The sequence below is a fragment of the Micromesistius poutassou genome (assembly GCF_964030765.1).
Source record: "Micromesistius poutassou genome assembly, chromosome: 12".
Lineage (NCBI taxonomy): Eukaryota > Metazoa > Chordata > Actinopteri > Gadiformes > Gadidae > Micromesistius > Micromesistius poutassou.
In genome coordinates this window covers 6,624,088-6,637,435 of record NC_140282.1, presented here as the reverse complement: position 1 = coordinate 6,637,435, position 13,348 = coordinate 6,624,088, and the positions used below count along the sequence as shown (strand labels likewise).

At 44.3% G+C, this 13,348-nt stretch overlaps 2 protein-coding genes across 4 annotated transcripts in view; both read left to right on the top strand.

Annotated features, from left to right (window-relative positions):
* Nucleotides 1-10,486, top strand: part of LOC311356440 (E3 SUMO-protein ligase PIAS1-like) — a 50,356-nt gene extending 39,870 nt beyond the window's left edge. For all 3 annotated transcript variants that reach the window (XM_084476221.1, XM_084476220.1, XM_084476219.1), the window contains 6 exons: nucleotides 108-268; nucleotides 2,978-3,114; nucleotides 3,747-4,002; nucleotides 6,398-6,537; nucleotides 6,846-6,886; nucleotides 7,751-10,486. In XM_084476221.1, coding sequence (XP_084332347.1) covers nucleotides 108-268; nucleotides 2,978-3,114; nucleotides 3,747-4,002; nucleotides 6,398-6,537; nucleotides 6,846-6,886; nucleotides 7,751-8,140 — 1,125 coding nt within the window. In that variant the 3' untranslated portion in view covers nucleotides 8,141-10,486. The remainder of the gene's footprint in view (nucleotides 1-107; nucleotides 269-2,977; nucleotides 3,115-3,746; nucleotides 4,003-6,397; nucleotides 6,538-6,845; nucleotides 6,887-7,750) is intronic.
* Nucleotides 10,487-11,914: 1,428 nt separating this feature from the next.
* On the top strand, nucleotides 11,915-12,901 carry rxfp3.3a1 (relaxin family peptide receptor 3.3a1; the record flags this gene model as incomplete). The annotated part of the gene is made up of 1 exon (XM_084476493.1): nucleotides 11,915-12,901. One exon carries the CDS (start codon nucleotides 11,915-11,917, stop codon nucleotides 12,899-12,901), a length of 987 nt encoding a protein of 328 aa, XP_084332619.1.
* Between the last annotated feature and the right edge of the window lie 447 nt (nucleotides 12,902-13,348).

The window sequence follows — 13,348 nt, the reverse complement described above, 5'->3', positions numbered from 1 at the left end:
TGACGTGTACATGCAACATGTAACACGGTCCTCGCCATTCTACCGAGTGGGCGTCCCATGTTCATGCATGTCTCTTTCCACACATGTGCGTGCGCGTTCCGTCGCAGCTGGGCAAGATGCGTCTGACCATCCCGTGCCGGGCGCTCACCTGCTCCCACCTGCAGTGCTTCGACGCAACGCTGTACCTGCAGATGAACGAGAAGAAGCCCACCTGGGTGTGTCCCGTCTGTGACAAGAAGGCGCCCTATGAGCACCTCATAATCGACGGGTAAGACACACACACACACCCACCACCACCGAGTCCTAATGGCCATAACACAACATTCAGCACCACTACTGGCTTAGTGCTGCGTCGCATGCATTGTTTAAATGTCTGCCCTCGTTTTAGGGATGCCCCAAGATAATCGTCATTTGGTCTTACCCGGATTCAGAAAAGGTGTTCATCATTGTGTTTTAGCATTTTCATTTGCATTTGCTTCATTAGCCGCTTCCATTGACTTGCAGAGTTGCGGTAGTTTCTGTTGATGTGATGTTGATGTGATGCGCCGGTGACCCACAGCGTAAACTACCGGGCCAGAAGCACCTGGTAATTAATAATAGCACTCTAAATGGTGCTGCCTTATCGGTGTGTTTTATAGGGACATTAAACTCTTGATGTGTTGTTGCTGACTCATGTTTGAAAATAATACAAATTGAACGTGTCAGAAACGTCATTGTTACTGTCTCTCCTGGCTTCAATAAAACAACCATTTCCAATATCATTTGTAAAAATGACTTTGTTGTTCCGGTTGTATCACTTACACCGATAGGGTCCTTTGACCAATGAGGATGTCCACTGCGTAGCTGGCGTGTGAAGCCTGTGTGTTACGCCTGGTAGCTGTGTCGGGTGTTCTCTAAGCCCATGTTTGAGTTATTTTCCTTACCCGGTGCAACCCACAATGCACTGTTTGGAAGTCATTATACATATGTCATGTTTTTTCAGCGGCATTCTGCTACAGTTTAGTCAGATTAACATATAAATGAGTTTCCATGGTGATCTAGGCTGTGATTGTTGATGGAACCCTCCCCATAATCATTTCATATGCGAGGCCTGTTCTTACACAAAGCATTTTCAAGATCCCTCGAAATGTACAGCTGCTGAATTTGATAGAAAATGAAACCAAACTGACTAATAAACATTTGGTAAACATAAGCATAATTGTTTGGGAATGGACGTATATTTAAAAGTGCTTGACCACAGTAACATTATATTAACATTTAAATGAGTTTCCACAGAAATCTAGACTGGTCGTTCTGTAATTCATAACTTAATAGCTGTTAACTGTAATAGTAGATGTTGAAATGACTCAGAATACTGTGCAATATTCTTGTGATGTTCGTTTTACCAAAGTCCCATTAGGTTTAAAAAATAAATGGATTACTTAATTTGCTTAATAGATATGCAAGTAATCTAGAAGGGGAGAATAAAGTCTGTGCTGGTCACCAAAATGCTGCCGTGGCAAATAGTAAGTGAGGACGTTTATATTGACTTGCAAATAGCCTTGTAATCATAGCAAAGTGCTTTAAATAAACATTCAGGTGATGTGATATGTACTGCGTGCATTTTTTGTGTTGGTCGAGTTTGCAGCTAATATTGAAAATGAGTTTAAATTGGAATGTAAAGAATAAAGGCGGTGCACCAATGTCGTTTTTTAACCTCAGTTAAAAAGGTTCAACTTGTGTAGAAACCTACACAAATACAAATAATACTGTTTGTGGGAAGACAGGTCACATGTCCACACTGCAGCCAATGTGAGGAAACTGTGTGTTCACCCCAATGCTTCTGATAAGGACACACACTTGCGGTAGTATTTCACTTGCAGTAGCAGGGCAATAGAGACCATGCACATAAAGGATGTATTTTATACTCAATACGCACCTTAAGCACAAATCTCATTCATCATATCACATATCCGCACTGTTAGTATGTGGTGGATGAGGGTTACTATAAGGGTTAGGTTAGGATTACTAGTGGTTGGGTTGAACTGTGCAAGAGACAATTACAAACCGTTTTCCCAGAGGTGTGTCTGTATCATCACACATGTGTAGCTCATAACATGAATTATGGGTCGGATCCTTGTACCAGGGCACAGGTTAATAGACCTATCTCGACTAGTTAATGAAGAAGAAGGTTAATGTTGAGCCAATGATCTTGAACAGAGATTGGGTTTGTAATCATATATATATATATATATATATATATGATTACAAACCCAATTACATGAAACTACATGTGACTACATTATTACAACTACTCTAACCTTTACAACTGGTACTGGTCCGCTGAATTCAGTGTTGGAATACTACTACTACTCTAACCTATGTATGTATGTTTTTATATATATATATATATATATATATATATAACCATCTTCGCACATCTGGGCCCTCCACCTCATCTGACTCAGATTTTCTTTTTTTAGTGTTTTTTTTTTTGTTCAGAATGACTCATTTAATTTGTTAGAATAATTGGTGCTCTGCTAATTGCACTCCCAGAATACCGAGCACCAAGTGTGATTTCTGCTGCTCCCCTTCACTGATATTTTCAATTAGCATTTAAAAGAGGATGGGAAGAGAAAGCAACATGCATTCGCTGTTGCGGGGCTAATATGACACAGAACAGGAACTGTAATTAACAGGCTGGCTACTTGATTTAGCTCCTGCACTAGCGGTGTGACTCGCGTTGCCTCTGTTGACTTTGCCCACAGTTGAAGTTTGCAAACATTTTCTATCATGGACCTGGCAACATATTTGTTGAAATGAAGCTGGCACAGAGCTACTTCAGCCCTCTGGTGATGGCCCCCTGTGGTGGTTTTAGTAAGAGAGAAGAACACCGGCTAAAAGAAAGGATTTTAAAGTGTGCAGCTTCTCTGCCCTGTGTGTTGTCATCCTCACGTCAGATGTGTCAATGTTAAACGTGTGCTACATCTGTCCGTAGGCTCTTCATGGAGATTCTGAACAGCTGCACGGACTGTGATGAGATCCAGTTCAAGGAGGACGGCTGTTGGTCCCCCATGAGGTGGAAGAAGGAGGTGCAGGAGGTGTCGTCTGCCTCCTACAGCAACGGAGTGGACGGTGAGTCTCTCTAGCGCTGGTGGGGACTGTGGGGTCGGTTGATCGATACTCGATCGATACTCTTCCATGAAAAGCCTGAAGACAAAGTACTACAGTGAAACAACAGTGTCCATTTCAAATATTGTGATATCTCTGCCCTGATATCTTAATAGGGATTGTGTATTGTGACTTCACATTGCAATGTCCATTTTGCGAGTATAGGAGCATAGGAATGTTATTGGTAGTAATGGTGTTTTGGTTATTCTTTAGTAATGAATCATGAAATTGTGAGTCATTATGGTGTGACATTTATGTGTTTGAAAGTGCCACAGGGTTCGCATGCTATATATAACCTAGGTTATAGCCTACAGTATATTTAAATTACTGGAACTCTCTCGAGTCATCCCAAAATGGCAGAGTATCGGCGACAAAAAGATCCCTTGATGCTACAAGCCCTATATCCATCATTCTTTTGAGTTTAAGTTTGTCATGCTTTAAACAGTCAAACCAAACAATAGGAACAAAAACGCGATTGAACCATTGACCTGATTGTAAATGATATACTCTCATACCACTCCCATCTGTATTTCATGAACATGTCACCTAGAATCTACACAGACACTTAGTGGGCTACTCCCCCCCCCCCCCTTCAGGCTCCTGCAGGACGTCGTCGGCAGAGCAGCGTACCTCGTCCTCGGGTCACAGCGGAGGTGGCGGTGGCAAGAAGGTGGAGGTGATCGACCTGACGCTGGACAGCTCAGAGGAAGATGTGGCGGAGGAAGACGACGACGACAACTACGAGAGCCAAGATTCGCCCGCACCCCCTCCGCCGCCACCTCCGCTCCCGCCCCCTGCCAAGCGACCCTGCCCCTCCCGCTCGCCCTCCTCCCCGCCCGTCAACAATAAGGGGTGAGCGCCGCACTTCCTGTGGTCAGTAGGGGTGTAACGATACACTAAAGTCACGATTCGGTACGTACCTCGGTTTTTAAGTCACGGTTCGGTATGTTTTTCGGTACAGCAGTTTTTAGTTTTTTTTTATTTGATTTTGATTTGATTTATTAAATTGTATCAAACAAATGACTTACACAAACGAAAAGACATCAAATACAATTTAGGATAAAAACACAATAAAGTCCAGGACTTATTTCCATTGTGGTCCTCAACACAAAACTTCAGGACAAGACAAGACACTCACAGAGTGTGTGATAACCAATAAAAACCTTTTTCAAAAATATATATATATATTTTTTTTTTCTCGGTACGTACCGAAATGAAACGTGCATCGAACCGTTAGACCCGTACCAAGAAATTTTGGTACGAATGAGTGTATCGTTACACCCCTAGTGGTCAGGAGGTCCCGCCTCCACGCTTGGTGACCCTCCATAACAGCATTGTGTATTTCAAGGTCAAATCATTAACTGTGGGTCAGAACTGAACATTTGTGTTGGAACAGAAACAAAACCAATGCTAAACAAATGTATAAACTTAAAGAAAAAGCGCATCTTGTGCTGATAGGTCTGATTTTTATGGGGGGGCTGTAATCAATTAAATTGAAGGGATTCAATTGCCATGGCTTGGACCACCCACTAAGAGCAAGCAGGAAAACAGTTTGTGAGCACGTTTAAAGGTACAATAAAAAGTGCTAATGTGCTTCACAGAATCAAAACATTTTTCATGAGTTGGCACCAAGCAATATCACGCTCATATTTTAGTGGAAGTTCTCACTCAAATATTTATGTAACCTACATGTCGACGAAGAAGGTCAGGCTTTTTGATTTATAAAATGTGTAAGAGTATGCAATGCTTTTTCAAAACACTTAGTTCGAGGTCAGAGCTTTGCTGTGATGTTTATTTCTTCTAATTGACACTTGCCTTGAAGTATGATATATTGTATATCTAGATGCCAAACCGATGACATATCTGTTATAGTCGAGTATTCTTAATATATTTAGCTCTTCAATGCCTGCTTTTCTGTCAGTTCTCAGTTTGCCACAAATGACCCCACATGTTTTTGATGTAGCTCTTTTGCCGCTTTTCCACCGCCAGTACCAACTCGACTCGACTCGACTCGCCTCGACTCAACTCGGTTTGGTTGCGTTTCCATCTAAAAAAGTACCTCTTCAATGTGGGCGGGTCGTAGAAAAGAACCTCTCCACCATGGGCGGGTCGTCATTAGGTTTTAATCACGGGAGACGCGATTCCCGGGAAATCTGAATCTGATCAAGACTATTTCCTGATTCCCGGGAAAGGTTATGATGGGAAATAAAATAAAATAAAAAGCGCAATGACTGCGCGTCTATTGTTGTCATACGGTAACGTTGATAGAGGCGAAAGTCGAGCCCTAGGAAAGGAACGACACTGAAACGAAACAGCGAAATGCTGATCCTCCGGAGCCGGTCCGTGGACTCCAGCCACGCCGGACACACACAACCACGCCCGACACACATAACGACGCGCAGCCTAACTCTAGCCCCGGGAAAGGAGCGACACACACGGCGAAACGCTGATCAGTGTCCCCCTCGGGAGCGGGTTCGTGGACTCCAACCACGCCGGACACAACTTAACTTTGAGTGATTATTCCCATTTACAGCCGCTGGCCAATCAGTTACCAGCAGCCTGTTTACGTCACACAAAAGTACCTACTCCTCTCGCTTGGAACCTCGACGGAGGTAGTACTAAAAAAAAGTACCCGGTACTAGGTACCAGGTACTTTTTTTGCCAATGGAAACGCAAAAAAGGCGTGGCGAGTCGAGTCGAGTCGAGCTGGTACTGGCGGTGGAAAAGCGGCATTTGTGCTGAAGTTCTAACTTGCGTAAATATGAGTTGTCAAGAGCGTCCTATAAAAGCCTTGTGAGCCATGACTGGGATTGTATTATGAAACCTGTAAGTCTATCATGATTGGCTTCATATTGAATGGAGCTCTGCTCTGTCCATGTGTCTCATCTCTTCAGGCCCCATTCCTAGTTCACACCTTTGCGCCTTACCTTTTACTATGGGTCATGTCTAGAAGAACCTGTTCTGAGATTCCCCACAAAATAACTACACCTGTGAAAGCCTTCTATTTTTTGTTTGGTTGTGTTGTGTTTTTTCTTTCTATTACGTTATGATGTATTTTCTTTCGCTTTGCCTGAATGGCGTTAAAGGTGAATTTCTTGAGGCATTAAATCACATGACCTTACAAAGACGTCATTCTTTATCTTTGTGCTTCTTTGTCGAACAACAGCTACCGACATCCTTTGTGGTCTTATTAAACAACCCCTAACAAAAGATACTGGTGTTGTTTTATCCCCATAATGACCTCCAGGGTATTGAACCTGCACCATCCGTCCCCTCCACTCAGCCGCACTCCCAGCATGCAGAGTGTGGATGCCAGCTACATCCCCCCTGTACCTCCCCTCATACAGGACTACAGACCCTACTACCACACACCCACTGATCTGTCAGGTAAGGACACACGCATGCACAACCACACACACACTCACTTACAGGATTATTACATAACACATATACATGCCCGCTTATAAGCCTAATACTAATATACGCGGTTCAATTAAAGATGCTCTACGTAAGAATCAAGAGTTGTAAAAAGAACGAAAAGCAGAGGGCAAGTTTTTTTTGTGTTTTTTTAGGGTCAAGCTGTAGAGATGCTGCTATGCCATTTTCTGTAGCAGAAACTACCAGGACTTAAAAATGCAGGCTTCATGATCTGTGCTTTGTGATGTTGAGTGTTTGTTGTTTCCTCCCTTTCCCAGATTTAAGCTTCTTCTCCTTCCTGCAAGGGGACAATCATCAGGTATGTTGTTGTCTCAGTGTTGTTGCGTTGAACACATGTTTGCATTGACTTCCAATTCATAATGCTGAATGGAGACCTTGCAGTTGCATTCCACATGAATGCAAGTAGCATAATAAATAAAGTGACATAGAACCAGTGTAGGAGATGCTTTGCTTTACTGAGGACCGAAATAGGACAGATTAAAAATGAATTGCTGAATAAATATATGATCAACAACAAAGTGTTGAGCAATGTTGAGTTAAAGGCGACTCCTTGCCGGTTGGCATATATTGGTAGCATGACGCATTCTCATGAGTTGTGCAGCCTGTGTTGTCACAAAGATGTTTGACAAGGCACCATCTGTCCTCTGCTAGTGAACCAAGCCAAGACCAACGGTTGCTAGTTACTCGCCAACACCAAACATGTTTGGTTGGGAACAACTTTAATGGGTTAGAGCCAAGCCAAGTTATTATATGCTAAATAAGCATATAAAAAAATAGTAGGGTTAAAGTATGAAAAGCGGTGCCTGCTCAATGGCACACTGGGCGCAGCCGCCAGCACATTGTGAGGTAAATGTCATGGTGAAAAAAGAAAAGAAAACACTAAAGTAATGTCTTACAGTTTGGTGGACCACTGTTCACTCACACACTTTACCGGCACATCTGCTCATGTTAATTGAGTCATTTAGAGAAAAAAATCTTTCTATATGAATATTTGGTAGTCCCAACAAACCAGTTGGTTTCTCTTGCTGTTAATGACTCAATTTATATCTGACAGGGCTTCTGTGACCGTTATGATCACTGTTAATATTAACAGAGCTACTTTTACTGTTAATAACCATTATTAGATTCACCACCATGTGTCCTGGTCTATGTCTCCACCCAGCACTACAACATGGTGATGGCTGCAGCGGCGGCCGCCTCGTCCTCAGAGGACCACGAGCTGCTCCTGAACCGCTTCCTGCCCTACAGCACCGCCGCCGCCGGCCCCGCGTCCTCCGCCGCCTCCCAGCTGTTCCTTGACCAATCGGGCAGTTCTGGGGGCGGGCACTTCTCCGCCCCGCCGACCAACGGAAGCAGCAGCACGGGCAGCAGCAGTGGGAGCCTTGGCTGCCTGCGCGACGCGTCCTCCTCGTCCACGCACTCGTCCACGCACTCGTCGTCGTACACACACACGCAGTCGCACTCGCACCCCGGGGTGCTGGTGGGCCGGAGCGGGGCCGAGGCCAGTGCGGCCATTTACGGCGGCATACCCGACATCATCTCACTGGACTGACTGGCGTAGCACCGGGAAGGAGGAGGGCCACCCACCCCACCCACCCCTCCCACCCCAGTCCCCCATCCCTTCGGACCCGGCATGTCTCCCTCTATTGTTGTTCTGCTGATTGGTGATTAGACAAAGGCTGAGCACCGCAGGGCGATGGCGCATTGGTGTTGTGGAGTGACCACTCCAACGCAGACGCACTGCAGAGAGACTTACGACCGCCCGTCTGACCACCAGGCGGCTGAGCGACCTACAGGGCTGTCTGATAAGACCGCACGGTGCTCGTCAGAAGGAGCGCTCGCTCTTGATGATGCAGGCCTGGAGGAGTGAGGGTGGGAGTTCACCCACTGGAACTGGAGAACAAAGATGGTGGAGTCGGTTAATTGGCTCCATTGGCAAACTGACCTCAAAACAGTGACCTCAGCATGGTATGAAGGAAGTCGTGTCCTGGAGGCGGAGTCCAGGTCACCGCTGAACCGGTACCGACACAGACCACGCCCCACCCCCAACACAAGCAAAAGTCACGTCAACTACTAAAAGAGGATGGTTCTTTTTTATTTTTTAGCAACTGGCGGGGTGGAGCTATGTACAGAAAATACAAATCTATTTTCCTTCATTACTTTTGTACATTCATTCGAGACATTTTCCTGTGTAGTTACTTTGATTATTAATGCAGACTTTAAGAGAGTGCTTATATATACGTACGCCAACATCCATGCACCAATACTTTTAATCTCCGTTTCTCCCTCAGTTTTGCTCTGTTCACGATTTCTGGTACTAATTCTAAAGTTTTCTTCTTTGTTCCTATTATAAATTGAGAGTCGTTTTTTTGTTACTTTTCCTAGTTGTACCCAGTTGCTCCACAACCTGACTACTGTTTATTCATGTACTAATAATTTTATTAAGTTGTTAAATTATGTATAATACTGATGACGATGTTTATGCATTCCCTTAGGACTCCTACATTTGATGCTATCTGTCTGGAGTGCACACATGGAATTTCGCAGTTTTTAATTGTTTATTCTCTTTTCCATATTTCTTTTGTCTCTTAATTAATTCCCAAATGCTTGAACATTGTGTCCTCATGTACTATTTAAGAGCATTTAAGAGCTCTGAACATTTCATTCACTCTCTGAGCTTCATAACATTTTTCTTTTTGGACCTTTGCAACAGGAAATTTGTATAATGACTTGTTTTTTTGCACAATGCCAAAAATGACAGATGCTATCTATGAAGGAAGGTCTTGCGGAGGGCAGTCCAACCCTTGTGCCACAGTGTTTTCTTAATTTGTTTTGTTTTCCGGTCTTGCATGCATATCTTCCACTTCTATTTGGGAGTTTGTGAGGCATGTGGAGGGTGTCAGGCCTAGAAGTGTGCGCTACTTCCTTAGGGCCTCAGCCAGGGGAGGTCTGTGGGCTAGTTGACCAAAAGAAACCGGTGCCTGCTTGTTGGCACACTACTTGGCGCTAGTGCGTTGTGAAGTAAATGTTGTCATGGGGACAAAACAAAACAAAAAGGAATGTTACAGGTTGGCGGACCTCTATTCACTCACACACTTTACCGGCACATCTGTTTGTGTTGGATGGGAAGGCTCCAATGAGGACAAGAATAATAGACAATAGACGCGGTTGGTTGTTGGAAGAACAACACACACACACACACACACACACACACACACACACACACACACACACACACACACACACACACACACACACACACACACACACACACACACACAGTCTCCAGAACCAAAGAACCCCATGGTGTGAGCAGCTATGTGGCTCAAAGCGTTGAAGATTAGGATTTTGAAGTAGAGACTTGGAGTCAACTGTAGACATGAATGTTTTGAAGGTTTTCTGAACACACAGGGTCTGCTTGTACTGAATGTACTGTTCTTTTTTTGTCATTTTGTTATAGGGAGGGATTAAGGGGATCTTAAGCCAACCCCAACTATTCTGAAGGGTTTCTTCTTTCTGTAGAGGCATCAAGTTGAATTAGTCTGATCAGGCCATATGCCGCTCCTCCCTCCCACACCCCCTCCCCCGGTGACCTCGAGACTCAACCAGTCTCCATAAGTCTCACCCCAGCCCATTGCACTTTGTCAAAGTCCATGACTGCCTGCAAACCACTCCAAGCCCCCCAAATTAGTGTTCTCACCCCGACATAATACCTTCTGACAGTCACCCAGATCACTTGACCTCTCCCTCCCTCTGTCCCTCTCTAAACCTGGGGACACTTTTTCACTATCCTTCCCTCCCCTCGTCCCGGCTCATTTTCACCTCACCGTATCCACCATTTCTCTCCCTAGCGACTTCACCGTGTCCCTTACGGACGTCTGCACTTAGCAGATCGGTTTCTCTCCCCCCCCCCCCCCCCCCCCTTCCTCCACCTTGCCTGCCTGCTCTTAGGTGACTTAAGTTTTAGATTAGCTACATAACCACCCTGCTTCTCCCCTCCAACCCAAGTCTTTTTGTAGTGTGCAGTATTTTATTTATTTTGTAATATATATATATTATTTTTTTTACACGTGTATGAGTGATGGTCGTAGAGCTACTGTGATGGGGACGTAATATGTTTTTTATATCACGTTGATGTTTTTTTTTCATGTGCATCTCTCGCTAGGTAGCGCTGATGCTACATTCCATAATTTCCCTATCTATTATCTCATTATTCAAACGGCTTCACTAGTCTCCACTCTTCTCTACGTCACTTAATGTCACCACCGTGGAATCTTAAATTCTTAAGGTCAGATGGAGAAAGACGGAATAACGTGGTTGAAAAGGGGCCGAAATGCTATCTATTTAATGTGGTGCATGTCCTCAGATATTACGGGCTGTGCAAGGTCTGCAGGCAATGTTGACGGAAAAAAAACTCAGTTTTGGTAGATGCCCTTAGCGAAAGGGAATAGTCAACTATGTGTATTTGTAAATGTATGGAAGCGTCAGTTGTCCAAACGTGGGAGTTTGAGTCTGTTTGTCTGTATGCTCTTTGTCTGTCCATCGAGAGTGAGAGAAATGAATTTATATATTTTTTAGAAAATGAAAGCTACTTTTAAAAACCAAGGACTTTGGCGATTTAAGAGTCCCATTTTACAGAAACGATCTGAAAAAGTCTGACTCTCGTCGACATCTGCACTCACTGCCTTAAATCCACAGGTTCTGTTTTCATAGCTTCAACCCGAGGAAATCAAAAGGCTTTTCAAGAGAGACGAGGATAACATGGTGTACAGTAGACAGTCAGTTTGTCAGTTTGTATCAATATGCTAAGTGGAAAAAAATATTTATTACCTGCATTGGAAGAAATTGTTTACTTATTGATTGTCTCCTGTTTATGTAGAAAAGTTTAGACGTAATAAAATGCATTCTGTTTTCCTTGTCTCCATCATTTATTTAGAGGACCGCTGTTGCTACCGCTTGAAGGAGAAGTAGTGGAAACTGGCCTTGTTTGTTCTGTTAAGCTGAGCTCCAACACTTGCACTAACTACAATGAAACACTTGGTGGCAGTAGATTCCCTTGTCAGTGCTGCCGGGCGGGAAAGCTAGGGATGGTACAGGAACAATTACGCACGACAATCATCAGCTTTAAAGCTATGACAAGCACATGAATCATTGCGACCAACGTGCTTACTGGGGGGGGTGGTGGTATTCCGTGCGTCAGCCTACACTTGGGTGGAGGACGAGTAAAGTGGCCTATATCATATTGCCAGCATTAGTCTAAAACTGAGTTTCAGGCTGTGTTGTTTTTAGAAGTTGTGCGCAGGAATACACCGTGTCGTTTGGTGCTATGGATGAAGAAAGCCAAAGCAGTTTGTTGAACAAGTCTTTGACCAGACTGGACCGCTTCAGCAACCTGGAGGACATCGACGTGATGGCCGACGGTAGCCTAGTTTTGAGACTCCTCATATGCTTAATTTACTCGGTTGTGTGCGCAGTTGGTTTGGTGGGTAATTTATTGGTGCTTTTCTTAATTCGAGTCAAGCAAGAGAGAAAAAAGTCGAGGGTTAATTTATTTGTCCTGAACTTGGCGGTGACAGATTTTCAGTTTGTTCTGACTTTGCCCTTCTGGGCAGTGGACACCGCGCTGGACTTCAGCTGGCCGTTTGGAAACGCCATGTGCAAAATCATCCTTTCTGTCACAGTCATGAACATGTATGCCAGCGTTTTTTTTTTGACTGCCATGAGTGTGACCCGCTACTGGTCTGTTGTATCCTCGCTGAAAGACCGAACCAGGCAAAGGTCTATCTCTGCCAAATGGGTCTGCGCAATGATTTGGGTAATGGCAACCGTTGCGACGGCACCAACCTCTATTTTTTCTTCTGTGACCAACGTGACGGGAGAAAAACTATGTCTGTTGAGGTTCCCAGGTGGGCAATACTGGCTGGCAGTTTATCACATTCAAAAGATACTCGTTGGTTTCGTGTTGCCGATGTCCATCGTGTCCTTCAGCTACATCATGCTGCTACGCTTCATTCACCATCGGAGCATGAAACCGGGAAACCCGAAGAGGAGATCGCAAGTAACGAAATCTGTAACCATCGTCGTTCTGTCCTTTTTCCTCTGCTGGATGCCCAACCAGGCCATCACCTTTTGGAGTGTGTTGGTGAAGCTGAACGCTGCGAACTGGGACAAGGCGTACTACATAGTTCACTCGTATGTGTTCCCGGTGACCGTGTGTCTTGCGCACGCCAACAGCTGCCTAAACCCCATCATCTACTGTCTCATGAGGAAGGAATTTAGAAAGAAACTGAAAGACTTAATTTTTCGAGGATGAATTGTTGTTGTTGTTATTGTTGTTTTTACCAATAATCATATACCCAAACTTTGCCAACATTCATCAAGACGCATCGGGAGCGCACAGTGCCAAGCGCGCACGGAGCGCAGCTTCACAGGATCGCGGAGATTGCAATAAAACAAGCGTGATATTGAGGATTGAATCGTATATTATTAAATGGTGATCGTTCCATGTATGTTGCTGTTCCATGTATGCTTACTGTTGCCACGTTGACATAAAATTGCCTTTCTTCTTCGATATTGAGTGGGTTATTTCAGTTGATAAACCTACAGGATACTCTAGCCTACCGCTGAAATAACACGCGCGTATGACATTGCATGTCAGAGTATTGTTTGTTTAATGTATAATCGTCCACCAAAGGCAATATCTGTATGTATACCCGCAACTCATGAATTCAAGTAGGCCTATGAATAAAGTGTAGGCTGC